This window comes from Mixophyes fleayi, chromosome 3 (assembly GCF_038048845.1).
Source record: "Mixophyes fleayi isolate aMixFle1 chromosome 3, aMixFle1.hap1, whole genome shotgun sequence".
Lineage (NCBI taxonomy): Eukaryota > Metazoa > Chordata > Amphibia > Anura > Limnodynastidae > Mixophyes > Mixophyes fleayi.
The window spans coordinates 95,119,149-95,144,708 of NC_134404.1; the positions used below are offsets into that span (position 1 = coordinate 95,119,149).

At 40.4% G+C, this 25,560-nt stretch overlaps 1 protein-coding gene across 1 annotated transcript in view; it reads left to right on the forward strand.

Moving 5' to 3' along the window:
• The first annotated feature begins 15,206 nt into the window (after positions 1-15,206).
• Positions 15,207-25,560, forward strand: part of ARHGEF26 (Rho guanine nucleotide exchange factor 26) — a 141,130-nt gene continuing 130,776 nt past the window's right edge. Inside the window, exons 1-3 of the mRNA XM_075202022.1 lie at positions 15,207-15,608; positions 16,718-17,864; positions 20,220-20,259. Of these exons, the coding sequence (XP_075058123.1) occupies positions 16,794-17,864; positions 20,220-20,259 (1,111 nt within the window). The 5' untranslated portion in view covers positions 15,207-15,608; positions 16,718-16,793. The remainder of the gene's footprint in view (positions 15,609-16,717; positions 17,865-20,219; positions 20,260-25,560) is intronic.

Genomic DNA, 25,560 nt, shown 5'->3' on the forward strand with positions numbered 1-25,560 from the left:
CAAACTGGGAAAGTGCCAAATGATGATGGCATCTTGTGCATGCAACTTCAAAAATGTCACCAAACAAATTATATGTATTAAATACAATGTATAGATCCTGGTTACCTATCATTGACATTAAGGAGTCTATTTGTTATTGGTGGGCAGTGGTCTGCGGCAACTAACATTATATATCCCTACATAACAATTTGATACATAATGAAGTACCACTGGTATTTATGAAATCTGACTTCCTCTCAGATACACTGCGAAAATCTCACTCCTCTGTGTTAAGAGGATGGGGTTTCACAGTGCTCCTAGCAAGGCAGAGAAGGGTTGGAGCAATGGTCCTGTCCTTCTTATTTGTACTGTGCATCCATAGTTTACTGTTTAACTAAGGCTTGGGATTTTTTTGTTTAAACTCTATACTGCTTGCTGTTACTAGCGTTCAACTTTATCATTATTTTTACCAAACTAAAGTATGCCCTTCCAATGACTGGGTCCTCACCGGCATGCAAAACATTATAATTATATCCAACATTAATTCCAGGGCCATCTTTCCGCATGGGTATCCCTGCCTATGGGGCCCGACGAGCATAGGGGCCCCATAGGCAGAGCCCAGAAGAAGAAAAAATCTTTGGTGGCGTCTGACGCTCTCCCTCCTCAGACTGAATGTCAAGTGGCCCCTCCCAGTCTCCTCCTTCCAGGCCGGCCCCTTGCGCTTCCAGCTCTTCTACACTACATGTGTGAGAGGAGTATGGTGTGTCGTGGACAGTGTCTGCCTCACAAGGTGGACAGCAAGTTGGGTGTGCAGCTCGGAGAGCCTTCTCAGGGAGACTCCAGAACTGAGGAAATAGGAGCAGGTGAGTGACACATCTTTGCACAGTATGTATATACAACACACTTACATCCACCTTATATGTTCCTTTCATAATTTAATGCATTTTGTCCAGCCAAAGTTATTATTATTTAGTCATTATTATTGTTTATGCCATGTAAACATTTTATATCCATGTGAATGCTAACATATAGATGATCTGGACTGAACTGAAGGATCACACTTTATCTTTAACACACAAGTGATGTAAATGGATGTATAAACTGCTATAAAAATATCTGTACCTATGAGTTCTAATGTCATTGGTTATAATTAGAGATGGTCACTGACCCCCGTGTTTTGGTTTTGGATCTGGATTACCGTCGTGTTTTGGTTTTGGTTTGATCTTGTTTGGTTTTGTTTTGCAATTTGTTAAAAAAATTACATTTATTGGTGCTAAAATAACATAATTTAGGTATTATTTTGTAGCTACATTATTATTAACCTCAGTAACACTAATTGCCAGTCATTTTTTATTCAATTTTGAACACCTCCTATGTCACAATATGATTTTCATACACTTGAATAGAAAAATTGCTGCAGTTCTTGCCAGTGATATCAAAAAGGCCATTGTCATGCCTGGGCATAAGACCAAAAATCCCCCTCTTAAGTGTGGAATTATTTTTACACAAATCCTGGCAAGAGTTTGTAGCATTTTTAAAGCCACACTCAGTAGAGGTAGGGACCTTAGCCATTTGGGATCCTCATCCATGTTTCGTAATTTTTCAGCGAGTTCTTGGAAAACTGTTGGGAAAATCAGAAACTTTGGTTAAAAAAAATAACAACAAGCATTCCAGCATAATCTACCTCCCTTCTCTCATCTACATCCCAGCACCTGCAATCTTCCCCCCCAACACCTTCATAATCAATATCCTCTGAACCAACAATTGGCAGTTAAACAATCCTCTGCAAGAGGAAGCAAGAATGAAACCTGTCACCCAGTCGCAAAGCGGATCACAGACGCCCTGGGTACTATGCTAGTGTTAGATCTGCGTCCAATGTCCACTATTAATACAGTTGGTTTAAGACATTTAATTGAGGTGTTCTGTCCCTGTTAGCAAATGTCATCACTATACCATTTTACTAAAAAAGCTAATTCTCTCCTGTACCGGAAAGTTCCTAAAAAATTTAATTATTGGTTGACAAAATGGCATTCTACCCACTGTACACTTAACCACATATATGTGTACAAGCGGAACTGGGCAAACTAAAGATTATATGAATGTGAAAGCCCACTGGGTTGGTCATTCTCCTTCCCCAGCATGGACAGCAGCAGCATGTACCCAGGTACGTCACATTTTTGAGAAGTAGGCTACTCTGTGTATCAGCGGCTTCAGTAACAGGCATACAGCTGACAAACTGTTCCAAAAACTAAGGGATGTCATTGAAAGATGGCTAATCCTGCTTGGACTCTCCTGAGGATATGTCATTTCTGATTACGGCCCCAATATTGGTCAGGCATTACAGCGGGGTTGAATTCCATCACATTTCCTGTTTTGCACACACTATCATAGTTACCTGTGAAGAAAGTGCAGACACGGTTAGCTTGAGTCAAGTGATTGCCTTAATAATACATTTTGAAAAGGTGCTACAGAAAATTATAGTGTGCAATAAAACAAAGTAAATGTGCTAACTATATTTAATTGTAGATTAAATACTTAATTTTCTTTGCAAGGATCCCAGACTTATCAACATCTTGTTGGGATGTCTTCTACTTCAGTTTCTCTGGCAACTGCTTGTTGTAAAAGAAATTGCTTTCCCAAGATACCCAGTGGTGATGCAGATGAGTCCGCTCAACATTTTGATATTTGCTGTGCTGTAAAAGAATTGCCCAAAAATCGTGACAGCTCTGCCCTAAAATCAACTAGTCATTCCCTTTGGAAGGCCATTATCGACAATGACATCATACTACACAGACTTCTATGATGGTGGGATGAATTAGTATTGTTTGAGGAAGATTATCACTAAACCCTGCCACCTCTCCTGTTTGGCAGTGAGCTATGGTACAATAAAATGTAACTGCAGATTTAGACCAAGACTGTCAGCCCTATTATTTCTATTTCAGCAATTACAATTAGCAATGGAGCAATGGAGCTCTTCTCTTTGGGTGTTACCTATATAACGCAGCACAATTTGCCTGCAAATTCTACAGACAAGCCTGCTTGTCTTCCTCTTCCTCAATGACTCTTAGCAATTGAGCACTCGTCTTTGGGTGTATATTACACCCAAACATTATTAGTGAAAATTAGGAAAAATACAGTTTAATCCCTGATAGGCCCTCCACCATCCTTTGCATGTTAATAGTAGGATTGGTTGGAGTTATGGTCAAGGTCACACATTTTTTGGACAAATCCTTCAAACCAGCTCAGATGTCAAACTGTTGTGGTCTGCCACCTGCGTCATCCCTGCTTGTGTTTGGAAAGTGCATATTGGTGCCAGAACCTCACGTGCCAGAACTGCTCCCACCGGTGCCACACTGCTGCAGGACTTACACAATCAACCGCATCATCGTCGGATACCCAAATCTCCCCCACAAGCTCTTCTAAAGACAAAGTGTCATCCTCACTTGGTGTATCACCGGCTACACTCGGGCTGTTCAGGCACACATCAGCAGAACTGCTGAAAGGGCCCATTTTTATGGGTACACTAACAGAATGCTCACGATTAGACATCCCACTGTTGGATGGACTCTCCACAGGGATTGGTGTCATTTCTGATTCAGAGCAAACATTATCCTCTAATGCCTTACTGTTATCTTGCAGCTCGGCTTTGACGCGTAACAGTAGTTGTGCACCAATTGTAGGCTCGGTAACTTTTTGGGATCTGCCACTAATAGCCAAAGGTGAAGGCCTCATTCTCTCTTTGCCACTGCGTGTGTAGAATGGCATGTTGGCAATTTTTTTTTTATCGCCACTTTTGCTCAGTAACACTTCTTTTTCACTTCAACACAGTAAAAAAAATGTATTTTGTTTTTTGGACTGATTTCGAAACACTCTGTACTTTGACATCGCCTTGCCCAGATGACGTACTGGGAACACTAACATCAGGACTGGTGACAGAACCTGGTTGCTCATTCTGATCATATGTGGACTGATTTGAATCCATTCTGAGCGCAAAGCACTTGTAGTGGTAAAAATTATTTGGTAAGATGCTGCTGACAGATATGACTTTTGACAGCCAGAAATATTTATGCACAATTATGGGGGACACCCCAAAAGCACTGAGGAGTGCTAAAAATTATTCGGTAGATACTGCTGTCAGATATGACTTTTGACAGCCAGAAATATTTATGCACAATTATGGGGGACACCCCAAAAGCACTGAGGAGTGCTAAAAATTATTCGGTAGATACTGCTGACAGATATGACTTTTGACAGCCAGAAATATTTATGCACAATTATGGGGGACACCTCAAAAGCACTGGGGATTGCTAAAAATTATTTGGTAGATACTGCTGACTGATATGACTTTTGACAGCCAGAAATATATTTATGCACAATTATGGGGGACACCCCAAAAGCACTGGGGAGTGCCAAATATTACAAAAATAAAATAAATCTCTATCCTCCTCTCTTCTCTAGCGATTTTTGTTACAGCAATTGGAATAAGAATATTGTATTCTCTGTCCCTGCTCTAATCAGCCTGTGACTACACCCTGCTCTCTCCCTCTGTCAAATAGCGATGGATTGCTGTGAAGGCGTGTATTTATAATCTTGAAGTATCGCGAGAACCGAGCCACGAGATCCGACGACGTCACGATGACGTTCGGCCTCGATTTGGATTCGGAGCGGGCGGAAGAGTACCGAGCTACTCAGTACTCGGATACCCAAAGTTCGGGTGGGTTCGGTTCTCGGGGAACCGGACCCGCCCATCTCTAGTTATAATGAGTGAGTTCTGAAGCTAGCACTTAAATATTTATTATGGAATGTATAAGAAGTGTGTTATAAGAAGTAATGCACCTCAATTGTAACTTATTGCAGCTTTTAGGAACCACCTGGAATTACTGTATTACTATATAACATTTTATTTGGTCAAAGAACATCTCAGAGACATCTAATGTCTAAATACTTTACAGGAAGTTCTGTATCTATCTATCTATCTATCTATCTATCTCAGGTTGTTTTATTAGACTGCTTGTCTACCCCTTCAGATGGATGATTGGTGCATAAGAAGGTGATCCCAATTTTTGCTGACACCACAGGATCCCATGTATCAAGACACAACTATACAGCATGTTTTGTAATGTTTAAATACTGATTCTGTTGCAGGTACCAATAAGTATAAGCTTAATTTTATCGATCATTTACATTTGTATTCCTGTAAGTGGTTGCGTAGGTAGGGGCCCCAGTACGCTGCTTAGCACTGGGGCCCATAATGCTGCTAAGGTGGCCCTGATTAATTCCACTTTTGGGTCCTATCTTACTGCAATGGTTAAAGACACCTATCTTTGCACAGTCCACAGATAACCAGATTGCAGCATGTGTCAATCACCCAGGGGGGAGGAGTGTGCAGCCAGCAGGGAGAGATTGAGAGAAGCTTCTGTAATCTCTATGCTCTCTGGCTTGGGCTGACAGGCACACGGGGTGTCGAACCCATCAGGTTTTAAGGGTTGGTGGAGAAAAGAAAAGCTTTCCTCCACATGATAAATCGGGTTGGATTGCAGTCATTTTAAAAATCTAAGGGAACTGCGATCACCTGTGGTAAATGGGTTAAGGCAGGAGAAATCTCAGATTTCCTGTGTGTTAGTTAACCCCTTGATGAATCAGTAAAAGTGATAGCCATTCTCTCTGGATGTTTAGCTCATCACAGCTTCATAAATAGTCCAGCACCATTTACAATCTGCTCTGAACAACAGATACAGCTTCAGAGCACCACCATCATTATAAAGGGAGGTGTTATGTCTTCTGTCTTGAAAGAAAATTAAATCAACTTAACACCTCTGACAGGAAAAAACCAGGAAAGTTGATCAGATAGATTGGTTTGCTTACAGAAATAAAAAGATACATACACTGGCATACTGTATCCATCACCTGCCACTGATTTCTTTCACTCTATTTACACTTTAGGAAAAAACATTCTGAACTTCAGTGTAATTATAATGAAATGCATTGCTGTCTGTTTACTTTAGTTAATTGGCTACTTCCTTTCATTTACTTGGTGACAGAGAAGATGTGAGTAGCTGCATGCCAGAGCTTTTAGTGCCACTGGTAAAACTCCAAAACAGATTCACATAAAATCTTCAGCATGCTGTTTTAACACCTCATTCCAATTTGTCATCATCCTTCTGCAACAACAGAGTTGTTTACTCAAAGATACATTGTTATCAGCAATGATCAATGCAATCCTGAATTTACAATGTCTCCTTGTTGGCCAGTAGCAGATGGTAGCACTCTTCTAGGAATACTTTTGTGTATAGGGCATTAGTATACTATCCTGGAGCTTTTGCATTTGGTAATCAAGTGAGTGGTTATTGGGATTCCTAGTAATTCATACATTTCACTCTTTATTCCCACAACACATAACAGAAATATGATGATTATGTTGCAATGTATTTTGCAATTATCTGAGATCATGTCATATTAACGAATTGGCAATGAGATGTTTGTTTCCAGAAAAACATTCCACACAGTGCGACCTCAAAATAGTGGACTGAATGTAAGATTGCTTATTCTGGATTGTTGTTTTTTGAACTTATAATAGATCGTGATAATTTTAATTTCCAACCTGGTCCCTGGCTTCAGTTTGTAAGAAATATTTCATCAGCTCACTAATTGGCAGTAACCATTGTTTTTCTTTAAAAACAAAACACATCTGTTAACTCTGCTGTGTCAACCAAACTGCTCTAGATGTTTCGGTGTCACAACACACACAAACCTCATACAAGTACAAGGAGATAGCTATGCCTGCTGTATAGCTTTATAGTTATGATTACGGTAGTGTGTTATGGTTTTTTTTTTCAATTATTGCAAAGTTTCAATCTTTAAATCATAAAGATAATCTTTTGGACTGTAAATATAATTATAGCTAGATCAAAAGGGTCCACACTTTTGATGCAATCACGTGGCGCACAATCTACAGCTACCCATACATAGGAAGATGTAGTTGATCAGAACTGTAGTGACTGGATATGCATCAAGTTTTGCCACACAGATGCATCACATGCGGCATAGATTGTGCTACCTGCCGGTCACATGACACCCTGTCAGATCATGGTAACAGACCATTCTGATTTTCAATATATGACTCTGAAATTAATCCAAATTAGTGCATGTATGGGCACCATAACCCAAAAAATCGATCAGATATGTGATCATCAATCCTCCTATGTGTATGTACCAGGCCTGGGACAAGGCAAAGACAGGGTAGGCACCTGCCTAGGGTGGGGAGGTTAGACACTTACACTTTCTTATCCAGCATCAAAATGTATTGATATGGTATCAGATTGTGACCATAAAATCCAACTGGATTTTGGATATATCTATAAATATCTATCTATGAATTATATTAGCTTTGTCACAGTCTTCTGCTTTTTGCTGATCCATATCGAGACCCGTGGTTCGAGTTGAGGTAGGAGTATGGGTGAAACTGGGGGCCTTGACTGAACCTTTGCTCATGTATGGCATGCTGAGGTATATTCCATAGTCTGCCAGAATCCAGAGTAGCACTAGCAGAATCCCTTCAGGAGTCTTAAGACCGAGGTCTGTATTCAGGCACTCAGACTTATGCAGCCAACGGAAACTCGGAACAAAATAAAGATAAAACTGGAAGCAAGAACTCAAAAGTGAGACCAGGGGGTAAATGTATTAAGGGGCGATTTTTGCAAATCGCCAATATTCAGCGACTTTGACAGCTAAATTTAAAAAGGCAATGTGTTTAAAATCAAATCTTGCCTTTAAACACATTGCCATTTTAAATTTAGCTGTCAAAGTCATCGAATATCTGCAATTTGGAAACATTGCTCCTTTATATATTCACCCCCAGAAGTGGAGAACTCAGGACTGTGAGCTGGCCACAGACCTGGAACCCACACACAGATTTGCAGAACTGGAAACGAGTCCTATGGAAGTACTGTAGGAAACCCAGAGGTGTTTGGCAGTATGGAATGGAGATCAATGAAGAAGATATTAATGTTTTCAGGAGTCTGCTGAGAGAAGCAGAGTTCTTGCTGAGAAACAGGCACTTCGATAAATGCAGAGAAGAAAGTTGTTCTGGCAATGGACTGGACTTAGGAAATAGTTTAAATAGGGCGCTCCCTGTGCCTATTGGCCGCACAGGTCATGTGAGCCCAGCTGCTGAAGTCTGTTTGGATTAAGTAGATCACATGAATAAATCCAATATGGCCACGCACATGCAGCAGAACAGACGGGAACTGCTTGTTTACAAATGGTGATACAGTGCTCAAGAATATTGCAGGTGTCAGGAGGGGCTCGGATGGCCATGAGATGACACCGTCGGACCTGGTGTGACAAGTCTATTTTATTTGTATTATGTTGGTCATTATCCACCAGGCAATAAGCTCTATAGTGTACACTAGGCACTATGAAATGAGTTTAACTAGCCAACAGATAAAGGTGGTGTGTTTTGGACAATAGCCAACAAATAATGGGTTTTATACTATACATTAGATAGCCACCACAAAACAGTCTGTATTGTACACTGTTTGCAGGAATAGGCTCCCTAATGTTCAATGTGCATAGATCTTACCCGAATACAAGGCAACCACTGGGGTATCCATAAAAGGGCTCCACGTGGATGTGTATCAATTATTCGTGTTCTTGTAGGGATTCCTCACCAGCTTGCAGTACTAGATACACCTATCAGCAGATGCGGATCAGCAATGCCCTACAAGGAACCAGCACAAAACACACAAGGCCAAATGGACAAGGGTGCTTACCCTGGAAATGCCAGGGACCCTTAGTCTACACTCACAACCTGCAAGAAACACAACCAGACAAAGAAACAAACAACAAAGACAATACATAAACTTCAACACATTATAATAGAAAATCAGCATACACCAGCATACCTTTAAAGAGGGCCTGACCGTAGGGTGCAGAAATACTGGACAAAAGAAAAATTAATCTCTATGTCACTATTACACAAAGTGGTCACTAGGTACTTAGGTGGACAAAATAAGTCAAAATGTAAGGGTAGTGCTCAGCGCGGTCTATTAATATAGGGCAGTTAAACTCCTATCTGCTGGGAGGTCTAGTGCCTGATTTACCATCACAGGCCTCGTGCCTGAAGAAAATGCCACAGGATCTGAACCTGAGCAATAAGGGTGCCACAAGCCTGGAACTCTTGACTTCCTCCTTGGCTCTTAGATTAAACACAGTGCCCACAGGCTTTTAGGCCTGAACAGTGTGCCTCAGCAAAACTGTATGCCTAGCACATTGCAGGACAGGCTTTCAGCCTGAATAACTAAAGAGCCCCTGGGCCTTAAGCCCAAATATTTGCTCCATGGGCCTAGTGCACCGAATATGTGCCTAACAATGGCGTTGTGGGCAATGATAACAGTATGGAAACCATACTTACCTGTTCCGTGCAGCCACTGGATCTCCTCCCCGCCACCTGCTTTTCTTCCAGCCAACAATGCCTATTCTCCTGTACTTGATTGAAGAGGCTCTGTCCTCGTCAGTCTGTGTCGGGCTTCTGTTGCTTGAAGAGGGTACTTCCTATTCAATCTCTGGTGATTGTAATGGTGTATATACACCATAACAGTGGGTGGGGCTTAAGAACACAGTGAGAATGGATTGGTACGGCGTTATGCCAAGTTCAAGTAGCTGACGGTGAGCCCTTCTGCTCCACGGGAGGTTTCTGTCCACCCTGAGCTCGCCTTAGCATTAGCTGTTATCAGTGCCAGGGAAAACTGTGAGAAGAGCTGGTAAGTCCCCTCTTTTTTTTTTTTCCTTGCCGTCTTCATGGACACCACTCCAGGGGAACACCCTCCTACAGTATGTATAGAATTTAGTGCTTGGGGCTTCAAATTGGTTTCATTAATAGGCTGTTTACAAGAAACTGCAGTCACTTACTGTATGTAAATACAATAAATTACTTTATAACTAAGCTGAATAACACGTTTGATTTCTATAAGACATAAGGTAAATAATGGCCAAACTATATACTTATTTCATAAAAAGGAATAGAACTGCATCTGTTGACAGAGATAGCCAGTCACTTTTATAAAGTCACAGATACCTAGCCTGGCTTATAGCGTGCACAGTACATGTGCAACATTCTGAAATTAACCTGCACATACACAGTAAACATAACACCCATCAATAAATTTATGTAAAGTATTTTTTTTATTATTATTAGTGTTCCATAAAGATGTGTAATTGGTTGTATTATAATGTCTACTAAGGTTAATGGAATTTACAGGAATCTATGATATGCAAGCAGCTTCATTTGTTAGAAGGAAGAACAAGTTTGACTCTGACAGCTGGTTGTTTTAAACATGACTGATAAAGTATATTAGACCTATGCATGTTTATAAAACACTTTGTTAGCTATGTTATTCCCCAAGGAAACTGTATATTTAATATTGTACAGTTAAAAGGGTATAAATGTAAACTGGACTTTTTTTTTTTAGAGGATCCTATCCACAGTACACTTAGCAAAATGGAGAGTGAGGTGTAGTTATAAGACAAACTTATGACTAGTAATGGTAAGCCATTAAGGTGCGTGCACAGCCGTATCTGGTGCCAAGATTTATATTCAGAACCACATTTGGTGCTAAGGCTAATATGGAGAGCCATATCTAGTAGTAAAACAAATGTTCAGAGCCACATCTAGTGTAAAAAATGAATGTTTTAGAAGCATTTTTAAAGGCTAAACTGATGTATATAGTCATATTGGTGCCTAAGATGCCTATTGGTGCCTTGGTGCTGTGCTGACCTCTCCTGCTTTGCTGTTCCTGCCATGTGCTAAACTCTCACAGGCAACACTGAGTAGGACAGGAACATGAACAGCTGTCAGACAATGCTGATAGATTCAGCCGAGAAGAAGGAGGAGCAGGGCGCTCATTTTATCATTCACTCAATCCATCTACAGCTATGTATTTCTATTTAAGGCTAAATTTGGGTAGAGAGGGTGTAATTTTGGATGGTGGATAGGTCCATAAGTGATGGTGGGAGATGGCCCTGTGCATCGGGAAGAGGGTAATGCCTCCAGGGGATACAACAGCTACAGCTGTCCCAGGCCCCACCACTAGCCCGTACCCACCCAGGCCTGAAGAGAGTGGTGCTTCTGCCTGTCTAATATGTGTATTTGGTCATCCTGTAAAATACTATAGGGGAGAGCATCAAAGTGTGATTCTCCCCTCCTGTAATGGACACTCGAGCAGAGGGCTGCACTGCATGAAACCCACTATGTGACTAGTCTGTGCAGAGCATTGGTAACTTCTTCAGCGGGAGTTCAGTGGCCAAATGTTATAAGTGATTGAAGGGTGGGGGGCATATTTGACAAGGGGTGGGAGGATGGGGGCATAGAGTGTGATAATCCTATGTAAGTGGATCTATGGCACTGGAAGATTGGGGACCCACATGCACAGAAAAGCAGGAATGTAGTGACATATGCCTCTGACTTGGTCACCATAGATAATAGTATAGTCCAGACAGAGAGCTCCGCTTGCCTTTAACCTCATCCTGACTGAATACGCAGTCACTTTAACACCACAGTCCCTTTAGTCAGTGGTTCTGTGGATGTCACGCAGAGTATGGACTAAAGAGAAGACACAGAGACAATGAGCATGAGAAGACAGACCTGCAGAACATCTGAATAAGTCTGTGAAAGTGAACACTAATACATATTTGTAATTATTCTGCAAATTGATATTGTAACTAGCCATTTTAGCCCTGGGTCAATAGCTTTATTCTGATAACTTATCATAGGGACCTATTTATCAAAGGACAAATTGTCGTAACACTGGCAAAAACAAGGTTTATTAATGGTGAAAGGGCAAGGCCGATTTAGGTACATTCATCAACATCATTTATTTATTTAAATCACTCACATCAGTCCCTGCCCCATTGGAGCTTACAGTCTAAATTCCCGAACACACACACACAGACAGAGAGAGACTAAGGTCAATTTTGATAGCAGCCAATTAACCTACTAGTATGTTTTTGGAGTGTGGGAGGAAATTGGAGCGCCTGGCGGAAACCCACTATGAATTATCATTCGTTAACTAATTTACCCCAGTTTATTTAAATTACAAAATATATGGGAAAATCGTAAGCATGTTATAATCACACTGTCAAGAGGAGCAGGGCAGCATGGTGGCTTAGTGGTTAGCACTTCTGCCTTACAGCGCTGGGGTCATGAGTTCAATTCCCGACCATGGCCTTATTTGTATGGAGTTTGTATGTTCTCTCTGTGTTTGCGTGGGTTTCCTCCGGGTGCTCCGGTTTCCTTCCATACTCCAAAACATACTAGTAGGTTAATTGACTGCTGTCAAAAAAATTTACTCTAGTCTATCTCTCTCTCTCTGTCTGTGTGTGTGTGTATGTATGTTAGGGAATTGATGTGAATGAGTACAGCGCTGCGGAATCAGTGGTGCTATATAAATGGTGATGATGATGAGCCATGGTGTCATTATGTAATAAATACTGAGTAATGCTGCTACAACATATTTATATTTAGTAAGGCATATGCCCAAACATTATTTAAAGTATGGGTTGCTTTAGAGATAGCACAAATCCAGCTACTGGGTGAAACATTTGCACCTGTAAACAACATTTTGCAACTTGATTGAGAATTATCAGAGTTTCCTAATAATGCAGATATTTAACAGGAAATAACAGTTTATATGGGCACATGTTCATGTCTCAAAGGAATGGTGGGTATAGTCACAAAGTGTATAAAAAAAAATTTTTTCCATTCCTTTCCGGGAAGATGTTATTTGATTAAGTAAAATATAGTACAGAAAATGCCTTCGTTCTCACCACTTTTATGAATATGACATCCAATCAATAGAATGTGTATATGATATATGCCTATAGAAAATCAAAAGTTTGTGAAGCAACACATCTGTATACTTCACTGCACAGCTTTTCTTACAGAATTTTTCTTGCAAAACGGTTTTAATATGCAGTCATTAATATTGAAATTGCATTCTCTTAATTTGAAGTCACATTAATAAGAGCGGTACGAAAAAAAGGCATTTTCTACGATATTCACCAGCACTGAAAGATGATTATTTTATACTTAAACTGATTTAATTTTAATATAGATATGTGTATTTTTCCTGCTTCTGACTCACACTGTATAATATTGTTAGATAACTGCTCGGGAAGGGGACGAGGCATATGCACGTAATCAATGCAGGGGCAAACGCAGGATTTGTAGAGGGGGGTTTCCACACCACGGCACCAGTGGGCGTGACCAGCATGCATGGGGGCGTGGCTATAATTTTAGACAGGGCTTGGCTGCTCTACAACTCTTCCTATCCCCATAATATACATGGGCAATGCTGCGTGTACTACTGTTAGGTGCACGCAGCTCTCCCTTTTCAAGCAGAGCTGTGTGAAATGGGATCAGGGTCCAGCCACCTCAATTATACAGTGCCCCAGGCTTGGAGGGGGGTTTCCAGGCACTAGGAATCCCCCCCATCAGTTTGCCTATGCAATGTACTGTAAGGGAGTGTCAAGCTGAAGTGCATGCAGCAACGTCTGATTCAAGCTTTGGGCATCTCAAAGATATGTGTCACTATAGGTTGGGTGTAGTGATGACGATTGCGTATGTATACTAGAACATGCCTTTGCAATAAGGAGCAACTGTAAAAATGCCTTTTATATACAGTAGACATTCACAATATCCTAATAATTGTCTTTTATGAAAGGGAATAAAAACTTTTTTACAAAATATTTTTGTCATTAATTACTATATTATTAACAGGTGACATAAATGGAATTTTTTTTTCCTCTGTGTTCTTTTGGGGCTTTATATTTCACATATGTATTTGATGTATTCTGCAGTGTATTGTTTGCTAGAGCAGAGTGCACCTGGACCTGTATTCAACAAGAGACTTATCTTCAGATCCGCTCCTAGTTGAATACAGACGTACATATGTCTGGTTTATGGTGTGTCTTAAAAAACAACCAGAAATTTACGCTTGTTTTGCGTACTTTAATAAATCAGGCCCACAGTGTTGCTTTCCTAATGGATCTTGACAGAAAGTATTGGTATACGCACCCAAACCCCCTCTCCCAGGGAGCCCCCAGGTGCCTGCCACTCACTGCTGGAGGATGATATTAGCCTCATGCATTTTTAAATGCATGAGCTAATCTGACTATATAGTCTCCTCTGAACTCTGAGTGTTCTGAGTGACATCAGACAGCCCCACAGTCCAGTGCTTAGAGAGAAAGTATATTGACTACCTGTCTAAGCAGCAAGGAGCGCACACAGGAGTGGAAGAGCAGTTGTACAGCTGTCACAACTACAGGTAAGAATGAGAGAGACATGGAAGGGACAGCATTGAGAGGAGCATTGACGGAGGAGTAGTGAGAGAGACATGGAGGAAGAGATGTAGAGGGGTCAGTGAGTGGGAGGGAATGAGAGAGATTCGAGGGGGGCAATGAGAGAGATTCGAGGGGGCAATGAGAGAGATTCGAGGAGGGCAATGAGAGAGATTCAAGAGGGCAATGTTTTTATATGTGTGTATTAGAACATGGGAGCCTCCCTGTTTTAAATGCTCATGCCTCCCCAAACCCTTAATACAGCTTTGCACCCCATAGCAGACTTGTTTTTTGTGTGAAAGTCTCAAAAAATATGATAAAAATACTATAATATGAGTATATAGTATAATATTTTTTTCCAAATAAAAAAATAGCTGCAAACTGTACACATTTTCTTCCAACCTCCTCCACCACCCACAAAAAAGATTTTATATGTAATCTGAATTAATGCTATATAATGGCAAAACAATTAATTGACACAAATAAATATTTTAGTTACATGTCTGTTTTGTTAGTGTGTGGCTGCTAAATGTTCCTGATTTCCAAGGATAGGTCCTAAGTCCCCAAGTTATGTTCCTGAATGTTTGTCAAGTAATGTTTTATGTCTTTAAATTATTATTAATTATTTATTATTATTATTATTATAAAACCTTCAAATTTGTTTTGCATATTTTTAATTTTACTAAACTCTCAAACTATCAAATTGTAATTTTGAGTATAATTTAACTGGAGTAAGGAGTCCATTGACACATCAGATGTGCCTCTGGGATTAAGCTATCCTTCTGTAGGGTATGTAACACGTCTGTCCTTCTGGAGATTTTACAGACTGTATCCACTGGGAGGTGCTCACGCCTTGGTATGAATGAGGCCGACCAGCTTTCTCTGTGCAGTTATTATAGTTTGAGAGAGTTGAGTTCCGCTCAGAACTATTTAGTATACTGACACAGTCTCCGTTCCTTATAGATTGATTACCTTGGCTGTTGACAGATCTTTATCCGAGTTTATATCACATTGCAGCTGACTTACATTGTCTGGACTCTGATCCTGGCTGTCCCTCCCAGAGGACACAGACGCTATTCCCTCCACCCTGTCCAGGTGGAGCCGAGTCTGTCAATACTAACCTGCAAGGAGAGAACAGCTAAACCACGCAACGGTGTATTCTCCTCTTGTCTCTTTGCTGAAGAATTCTGTGGGACACACAACAAGCTCTTCCTGGACGCTAGTCGTGGACTACAGGGCGGATTGTGTATACGGGAGTCGCAAGGAGTTTGTGATCTACGGAATACAGATACCGGGTAAAGCTTTGACTACTCAATGTCGTTTTCCCCATAGGAGTACAGTAATGATTATTATACTTGAGAGATGGGCAATCTGTGGCTTTCCAACAGTTTCGGAACTACAAGTCGAGGATGCTCTCCCAGCATTCCGAGAGCTACAGGTTGCCAAAGTCTGTCATAAATACTATAGAAAATACTTTCATTCCTATAGAAGATTAGTTGAAAGTGAATTCTCTTGTATTTGCAAACAGGTGACGTCTTAAGTGATCTTTGCAAAGTTGAGGTGAGACTGGTTTATTCCCTAGTTTGTATTGCTGATCTCTGTAGGTTATAGATTTTGTTCATTTCGAGAAATGGTTTAATCAGAGGTCAGATAATCCGTCATAAACTGAATTACCTGAGACATATTAGCTGAACTTTCCCCCTCATTCATCTGTTACCAAATATGGTTTCCATTTTCTTTTTCTTATTATTGTGTTTGGTACAAACCTGAGAACAATCTTTCCTTTAAAGGCAGATCAGTTTTCTCTGCTTCCAGAGTCTGGGGAGAGACTGCATTGTAAAACACACTGGTCTAGAATAATTGTGTTAAGAAATGGGTAAACCACTGTATTTAATGAAAAGCATTTCAGCAGGGAACTTCCACTACTGTATATTTATTATCCTGGAGAATTTAACTGCTAAATTGCATTATACTGGATGCCTTTTTGAGTAATGAAAGTAGTGTAAAGTTTCACTCTTTCTGTGTATTTTGTGCTATCTTGCAAAAGTACCAAAAACATTTTCCTAACCTAATTGACATGGAATCAGTTCATATTTTTCTAAATGTGAACAAAGTGGCTATATTGTCGAAATATATTTAAATAAAATATTGTAGATTCTGGACATTTTACATTCCTTTTTCTGTATCCAGTTTGACAAATTGGGCTGCTGTCACAGTGTTCATTAAATACTAACCGTGATAGTGGTTGTAGTAGTATATTCTCTCTACTCTTATTTATGAAGCAATATAATGGCTTGTTTATTACAGTTCTTCAGTTCACCTATTGAAGAACTGATTTGAATGGTTTCTATACAAATCCATGGTTCATGTTTATCACTGATACGTAAACTCATCTCTTTTCCAGGAATGACAGAGCCAGTTGAGATTTACTGACCTTCATTAGGATTTTAGTGGCTTTTGGAGAATGAACAGACATTGCCATGGAGGCAGAAAGTGAGGTGGAGTTTTCCAGTGATGTTAAATTTGTTCCATTGTGGAGGAGAGCGAATCCTCCTGTTCCACAGAGAGAGGGACTGTACGGCAGTCGCAACTCCAAATCAAGACCGCAGTCTTATCAGAGTCCAAATGGATTGCTTGTCACAGATTTCCCAGTGGAGGACAGGCAGTGTTTTACAGTGACACAACCTGCCGAAAGGATTACAAGTTCTCCAGAGACAAGGGTGCCTCAGCAAGGAGGCTCAGACTTCCATAGTCCCAATGGCAAATTGCAGCTATCTTCATTACTATCATCTCAGGAATACAAAACATTGGACCCAAGTCACAAGCGATCATCTCAGCTCCTAAGAGTGGACTCCAGTAATTCCATTACTTTTACTACCAGTGAAAACCTTTCTTCCCCAAGCCACAAATCAATGCTACCAAGGCGGACATCTAGCAATGTTACATTAACGCCTGACAGAGAACAGATTGTCTTTGGATCTAGTGTTTCTTTTCCATCTAATGGGATGGTGACCACTAGTAACTGTACTCCATTTCTGCCGATACAGGCCACAGATCTATTTGTTTCAGACTCCTTGCTAAGTTCTCCAAAATCTCCTTCGGAAGAGAAACCGCCTCTCCAAAGATCCCCATCTAATCCAGAGAAACAGTGTATAATTCTAAGCACAAATAGTCCAGTGTCTCTCAAAGTAGGTGCACAACAAATCATTCCAAAGGGCTTAGCCTCAGAAATAAAGGTGACAAATAAAACTAGTGGTCAAAACAATCAACATATTGAGACTAGCAAAAGGTTGCTCAAGACTCGTAGCATGGTAGAGACTAGTACAGCTCATCGGGTAGCGTCTCCAGTTGATGGAAATGCAGAAGCTGAGACAGACAGCCCTGGTGCACTACGCAGAGGGCTTCGGTCTACCTCATATCGTAGGGCAGTAGTGAGTGGTGTTGAGTTCAACGACCCAGCAGAAAGAAAAAAGAATCACAGAATGTCTCAACCAATCCTCAAAGCAGTTGTAGAAGATAAAGAGCGATTTTCAAGTTTGGGGAGGATAAAGGTAAGCTGTTGAATTATGTCTGTGAGAATGCAACAAAATAAATGTTGGAGAATATGGAAAATTATATATATATATATATATATATATATATATATATATATATATATATATATATAATATATAGCTAGCTACAGTCCTGGATATCTAGTTCTGCTTAGTTCTGCTTGACATCTGTTAATCTATAACTAATAATCTAAGGAGAATGTTGACCAATGTTCTTTCATCCATGGTTCAGCTGCAAATGCTATCACTGCTACCATGGTTTTGCTTGTCCTTGTTCAACAATGATTTTTAGAACCAGACATCACCAGCCATAGTTTGTAATGCAGAGTATGGCAATGTGTTTTTCATTTCCTTGCTAATAAACTTAACTACCACCAATACTTACCTTGTAGCAGTGGTCTGTGCTGAATTTGGATTGTCTGGTGACAACTATTAAAACTGTGCTTTTTAAAAAGTTTAGGTTGTTCTAATGTGGAGAAGCCTTATTCATGTTTGTTGGTAGGACTCCATATTTGTGGACTTGTCAACAATATTCTCTTTCAGGTTGCGTCACATTACGTTCCCCAGTGATCCTTTTCTGTTCCATCTCGGTACAGAAATCGGTGATCCAGTATTGGGTATGAATAATGGGAACTACCCATCCAGCCCCCAGCCCTGAAAGCATGTACTGGAAGCATCCCACTCACTGCACTGATATCTAGTGATGCCAACTTAACCAATGCCAGCAGTATATCTACACTGGAAATTCCTGCACGGAGTCTGCAGAAATTATTAACATAGCCAGAGAAGACTGGGGAAGGTTATTAAAGGACAGTGTAAGGACTCCCCTAGGTCTTTAGTTGAGAGTTAGTTATTCACATATAGAGTACCAAAATACTGTTTGCACCAAAAATAAGTCTGCTAAAGAAGTTTCTTATTTTGGTTTGATAGACATTATCATAATAAATCAAGGGTGACCAGTCTTGTTTGAGTGATAAGTGCATGTGTTATAACCTGAAAATCTAGATTTGCAAAGAAACTGGTGGCCAGTATAGTGTTAGAATACCGCATGAGACCACTAGTTGGACTGACTACAATAAAATATCAGCCGTAAGAAATAAATATACATGCATTCAGTTAGTTAGACGCTATATGTAAGTGAAATTAAAATGCATAAACTATTAATTAGATATTCTAAGCATGGGCACATATCTGTAATCGGAAGAGTTGTTTAATATGCAGACTATTGGGTCTAAGTTGGTTCCCGCCATTGTTGAGTTACATCAGCTTTTGTCGGCAAAGACTTGTCCCTGCCATTAAAAGTACTTCTACCACCAATGTGCCTATTCTATCAGCGCTATCTCATGATTGGCGTTAACGGACAAGCTCAAAAAAAATTATATGTATGTATTTTGTTTGTTTTTTTACCTTTCCATGTATACAGGGGCCTCCATAGGGATAGGGATTAGTGCCATTTGTTCTAATTTTGTGCTGCCTCTTTTATTATGTTATACATCTGCCAGATGTACTATGCCTTTTAAAGCTTAGCCCTAAGCAGGGTCGGATTAACCACAGGGCTAACTGGGCTACAGCCCAGGGGCCTTGGGCATCCAGAGGGCCCTTTTAAGTGCTCAACAGCAGTATTGATCGGTCGGGGGCGCCACCGGCGTGATCAATGCTGCTGAGCACTTTCACTGCAGTCCTTCCCCGGCGCGCTGTAGTCTCCTTACTCAGTAAAGAGCGTACAGCGCGCCGGGGAAGGACTGCATTGCCAGGAGAAGGAGGTAAGTGCCTTGGGGGGTGGGGGCGGGGTGGCTCAGCTTACCGGGGGGGGGGGGCTCGGCTCACTGGGGGGGGGGCCCTCACGGGGAAAGGAGGCCCCCTTGGCCCAGGGGCCTCCATTCCCTTAATCCGGCCCTGGCCCTAAGTAACAATTTTTGACACTGACAGATCAGAATATGAAGATACGGTCCTGCACACAGATTCTTGAGACTTAAGAACATCAGTTACATAGTGTACTACTTGTGCCTTATGCTTGAAGTACACCAATTAATACTAGGGTAGAGGTGAGAGGCGTCTCCACTGCATTTTTTAAATTACAGTATTTCTTGGTGAACACACAAACATATTTTATGTGCTGTATAAAGTCATATTTAAAACTAAACAATCGGCAGAGTGAGATTGCTGCCGTTGTACTATACCTTAGCATTACACACTTGTCCTATGTAGTGCTACTAACTGTTTTACTTTGTTTTAATAATAACAATGCATTTCTTTAAATAGGTATTTAAAATATTGATACATTGATATGTATGTGTGTGTAAATATGGATATATTCAATAATGTTTATCAATTCTTTCTCATTTTACAAAGCGGAAAATCCTACGAGGACAAGGGACATTCGATGGGGAAGGTATGTTGGCAGATCTGATTTTTAAAGCAAATGTGGTGGGAAGAGTTGCCAAAGTGATATTTAAATAATAAGATTTCTTAATAATAACGCAGACATTTATATTTTATGTCTTCATTAGATGCCAGTTTGAGCGTATGCATCCACTGGCAGTTGTACATAGAAGACATTCCTTCCCTTCTTTAGTTGTATTGTAGCAGCTCCAGTCCACATTCTGGGATTGCATAGTTTACTACCAGAGACTGCTGAACGTCATGTTCAATGTCATAACTGGTACATTCTGATTCTGTGTGGTTGTGAAATTACCTGGCAGACGCTGAGCAGTCTGATATAGTCAAAACAACGTCTTACGTCTTTGCCTCCTTCTACATTCAGATGACCTAATTGAGCATTTGATTGCTATCTATTCTTATTAAGATCGAACTTAACCTGAAAACAGCACTGTTTTATTCAGAAAATGATTCCAAAGTTGCTCAAGAGAAAGTTGCTTTATTTCTGTGGAAGCCTATCTTATATCCTTAGGTGCAATAGGTAAATGGCAGGATGTGGCTGCCAAAACCTGAGCAGCCAAACGTGTATGCCCAGAACCTGGGGCCTTCATGCAGTCCTTTTTCTGGGATACAGAACCAACAAATTAATTGTACTTGCCACTTTCAAATGGTGACTAGGTCTGTGTGTCCGGGATTGTGGCTTGGGATTGTACCTCCCTCTTAAATTCTTAAGCCCTCCCCACACTCTGGTTTTTGTCCATGGTTGTAAGAGGAACGGTGAAGCTCTGGGAATAACGTCTGTGCAGAGCTGAGGGACGGTGGAGCCTCTTCTCAATCACCATTTACTAATTTACTAAGTGGTAGTGCAGCTTAAAAAAAAAATTAAAAATTCTTTATCCAAAACATAGGTGCATTGTAAAGAAAATAGTTGTCATCATCATTGTTCATTTATAAGACAGCACAGATACTGTAACATAGCCAGTCATCTTACAAACATAATCATCATCATCGGCTATTTATATAGCGCCACTACTTCCGCAGCACTGCACAGAGAACTCGCTCACATCAATCCATGTCCCATTGGGGCTTATAGTCTAAATTCCATAACATACACACATACAGACTGAGAGAGAGACTAGAGTCAATTTTGATAGCAGCCAATTAACCTACTAGTATGTTTTTGGAGTATGGGAGGAAACTAGAGCACCCGGAGGAAACCCACGCAAACACGGGGAGAACATACAGACTCCACACAGATAAGGTCATGGTCAGAAATCGAACTCATGACAGATACAAATAATAAACTGAAAATCATCATAAAATGTAAGAGAATAATAGTTGTCCAAATTGAAAAGAAAACATTAAAGAAAAATATAGTAAGATTTTAATCTTGACTGATTTCCATGGCTGAAAACAATGAGTCATTCTTGGGTGGGCGCTTGAGAAAAAGCCAGTAGGAGAGACAAGGATGGCGACAGGCACAGATATGACAGCCCTCTCCACCTTCATATCGTCACCCTCTGTAGCAGGGCCCTCTTAACAACATTTGGGGCCCCCGGGCAAAGCAGTGCACCGGGGACCCTTTATATATAAAAAAAATAAAAAAATATTATATATATGGGCCCTGCAGCCCAGGGGGCCCGTCATAGGCAGAGAGAAAAAAGTTCCTGAAAAAAAAAGAAGAAAATACTTACCTTGCGGTCAGCTGGCGATCCGGTATTTTCTTCTTTTTTTTTAGGAACTTTTTTCTGTTCGCTGTCTCTGACGGGCCCCCTGGGCTGCAGGGCCCCCGGGCACCTGCCCATCGTGCCCTATGGAAGAGACGGCCCTGCTCTGTAGCCCTCATTCATGCCTCTGTCTGCTATACAGTTCTGATTTTAATGAAAACTAAATGAGTGACAAAGATTACTGTGATTCTTTTAAAAAGCCAAGTAGAGCTGAGTTGTGAAAACACAGGAACATAAACATTATGGGTACAGGGGGGGAAGGGGTTAGGTGGTGAAGGAAGCTGGATGTCAAATTAAGAACGTGTTCATTTTGACCCATATGGTGTTTTCGTCTAATGTGGAAGTTTAGGGGGAGCTACATGTGTATTAGCCTAGGGTGGCCTGAACCCTTAATCAGGCCCTGTCTGCACCATGTCCAGTTCCCTGAAAAATATTTCAGATTTCATAAGCTCTTTGCACTTCTGACAACCTGTTTTGCAGAAGCTAATAACATTTTCATTGGCAGTTTCCTAAAAGCTGCACTACAACCTGCTGCAGGTCATGCAATTAGTCTACGGCAACGTTTTGTTATTCCTTTAATAGATTACAATTGATTTGTAATGATTGTGTTGTGGATATTGTTGCTCTTACATTTACCACTGCTTATTGTCACTGTCTATATGAGAGAGTGTACTTTCTGTTTGGAGAAATTCAGCATATGCAATACAGTGCAGAACCTGTCTTTGTGCATTTCAGAGAGCACTTACATGGTTGCTAGGACATGACTGCCTCGCACACAAACACTCTATAGCTGTATGGTGTCTGAATATTGGAAGGTTGCCCAATGTGTAAAGCTTAATCTTGTGCTGTGTGACGCTGCTACTCAGAAAAACTGGTGCTCCATCTAAATAGTATTTCTCACAATGCTTTTGCTTTTGTTTATCTAAAGTTGTCTGTTTCACGCATTTCCATAGCTATGAAGCTGTGCTCTATAAGTGATACTCACTACTTGGTGCAAATAATTGGGAGCTATCCTTCAGCTTAATGCCAATTTATCTCTAGTGTTTTGTAATGTATTTAAAGTTCAATACAAGACAATATGTAAAGAAATTTATAAGCTGCTTTATGATACACCATATGTAGATTTCTTTTTATAACATCACTTCACCACCTTTTTATTTTAGTATTGAGCTGTTATCACTTTCACTTTATTTTGTCAAAGTAACATTGCCCTAATTTTTTTTTTTTTTTCATTTTTATATTTTGCATTTATTTATGCTCTATTTGTGGTTGTCAGATCTTTCCCTTCCAGATGTTATTCCTTGGTTTGCCTGGGTTAGTTTGGCTGTATTGGTGGCTGAGAGGTCACTCTTTTTCCTCCTGATTTTGCTTTTAACGCTTCAGTTTGCAGACAAATGGACAGTACATTACCGTATGAGTTTCCAGGTACGCCCTACACCTGATAGTTCTGCTTCAGCAATAGGGATGGTTGCAATACAAGAGAGAGAGAGTTTTAATTGCTTAAGGTCACTCGTAGATACATTAGACTCAGTGGAGACATCTGTTGGGTGTTGCTCTCTTTGCTACCTTTTTTATTTCATTTTCATCTGGCTTTAAATTTATTATCAGTCTGGTTATCTATTGACTTTCCAGTTTCTTTATATAGTGTGTTATATAGTTATTGTTGTTTGTTTTCTGCTGATACTTTAACCTGGACCCATCTAGTCAGCTTCTGTGGAGCACCTGTGTTGTTCGCACAGTATTTTCTCAATTCCTTTACAGCTCTGAAATCACTTGCATGCGATATTTCAGCATGCAGTTGGTTATTAACACTTTAATGTCTAAATTTGACCTGTTTAGAACATTCAAGAAGTTTTTAGTAGGAGGGATGAGGGACAGAAGTTAGCATGGGTCTGGGGAGTGGGATGACCCACTCCCATCTAATTTTGATTGTTACTACTGGGTTGTCAATAAAGATTGTTAAGTGATGCTGCTATTGTGCTTATTGTTGTAATGGCCTCAAAGTGTGATGTCCACTGTACCCAAATGACCTCTGAATGTGTTTGGGTTGTTATACTCATTATGTACTCCATTTGGTATATTGTGCATATTCTTCTGATGATAGCTGGAATGGTGAACAGTTACCAGCTCTTCTGATATGTAGCTATCTGGTATACAGCATATGGTATGTTAGCTTTTCAGTGTGTTTCAGCAGATTAGGTAAGGAGCTGGGAAACAGAGTACAAAAAGGACACTGGTAGGCAGACATTACTTATTTCCTGTTTAAGGGCATTGCACATTTATGCTATTTTGGACTGGTCCACCAAATGTGGACCTTTTTTTCCACACTCCAGCAAAATTGAGAAGCAATTATTTGTATATGTCTAGGGACCATGTACCATCTGTTGGCCCTAATTCCGTTCCACTTCACCAGATCCAGTATCTGCTCTGCGTCGTCCTCCCATTCAGATTCATGGCAATACCTGAAATGAGTGCCTTAGAAGATATACACAGGACTGCAGCTGGGAGCTTTGCGTTATAGATCTTGGAGTATGCAAAGAAGAATAAAAATACCTAATTTGTAACTATTGAAAAAACCTGTTATTACAAGGAGATGCAAGGTCTATCAGGAATTTTATGTTGGACTTAGTTCATAGATCTGAGATGATCTTCAGGTCCAGGCCCTGTCCAAAATCTGGACGGCCAGATTGTTCCTAAGTGGGGCCATCAGAGGGTGTCCTGTTAATAGCTGGAATGTGCATGCCCAACAATTCCAAATGAATAAAGAAAAAGCTAATGTAGTAAGCTGTATCACCATGGATGGCCTTAACCGGGGTGTGACCCAGAGAAAATGGTGTAGATGTATTACCTATTAGATAGTGAACTCGATATATCTTCTCATCCTATGCAAGCTTGGAGCATGTCACAGAACACACTGTATCAAGTGCAAAGAATAATAGTACTTTGTACATTGAATGGGGATCATGGTTTCCCTGTCATACACAATGCATTCAGCTAGTTGAATGCTGTATATACCCTGAGGCATTTCTCTTGTTACAGGGAAAACGCCTTCACTGCTTCATGTCACTATGAGCGCTTTATAAAACTACAAATTTCTCTTTGGAAAAATGCGGTGTTCTGCAACACACATATGACACTAGTCTTCTGGATGGCCAAACTGCAGCCCAGCACTTACAATATTTCTTATGTTAACTTTATTGTAATTAGAAGGCTTTTCTCCCTTTCAGTTTTCCCCTTTAACCTGGACAAAATACTAAATAAATAGAAAATCCTGGTAGAATGTGAAAAATTAAATATATGATTAAAAAAGCACAGCCAGAATGTAGGGAATGATGGTGTCTTAAAGACACTCTTTAAGGAAATATGGAATTTCACATAGCTTGTAATAAGGGGCGGATTCAATTAGCTGTGACGTACTTGTGCGGGAATATCACAATTATGGTACAGGAAACATCATCAATTTTTACTCACACCTCTGTTAAGTGCTAGAAAAAATGAGGTATGTTTCCTACCTGAAACATCTCACGAGAACAAAACCTCATGACTAATTGAATCTGTCCCTATATTTCTGGCACATACTGTATATG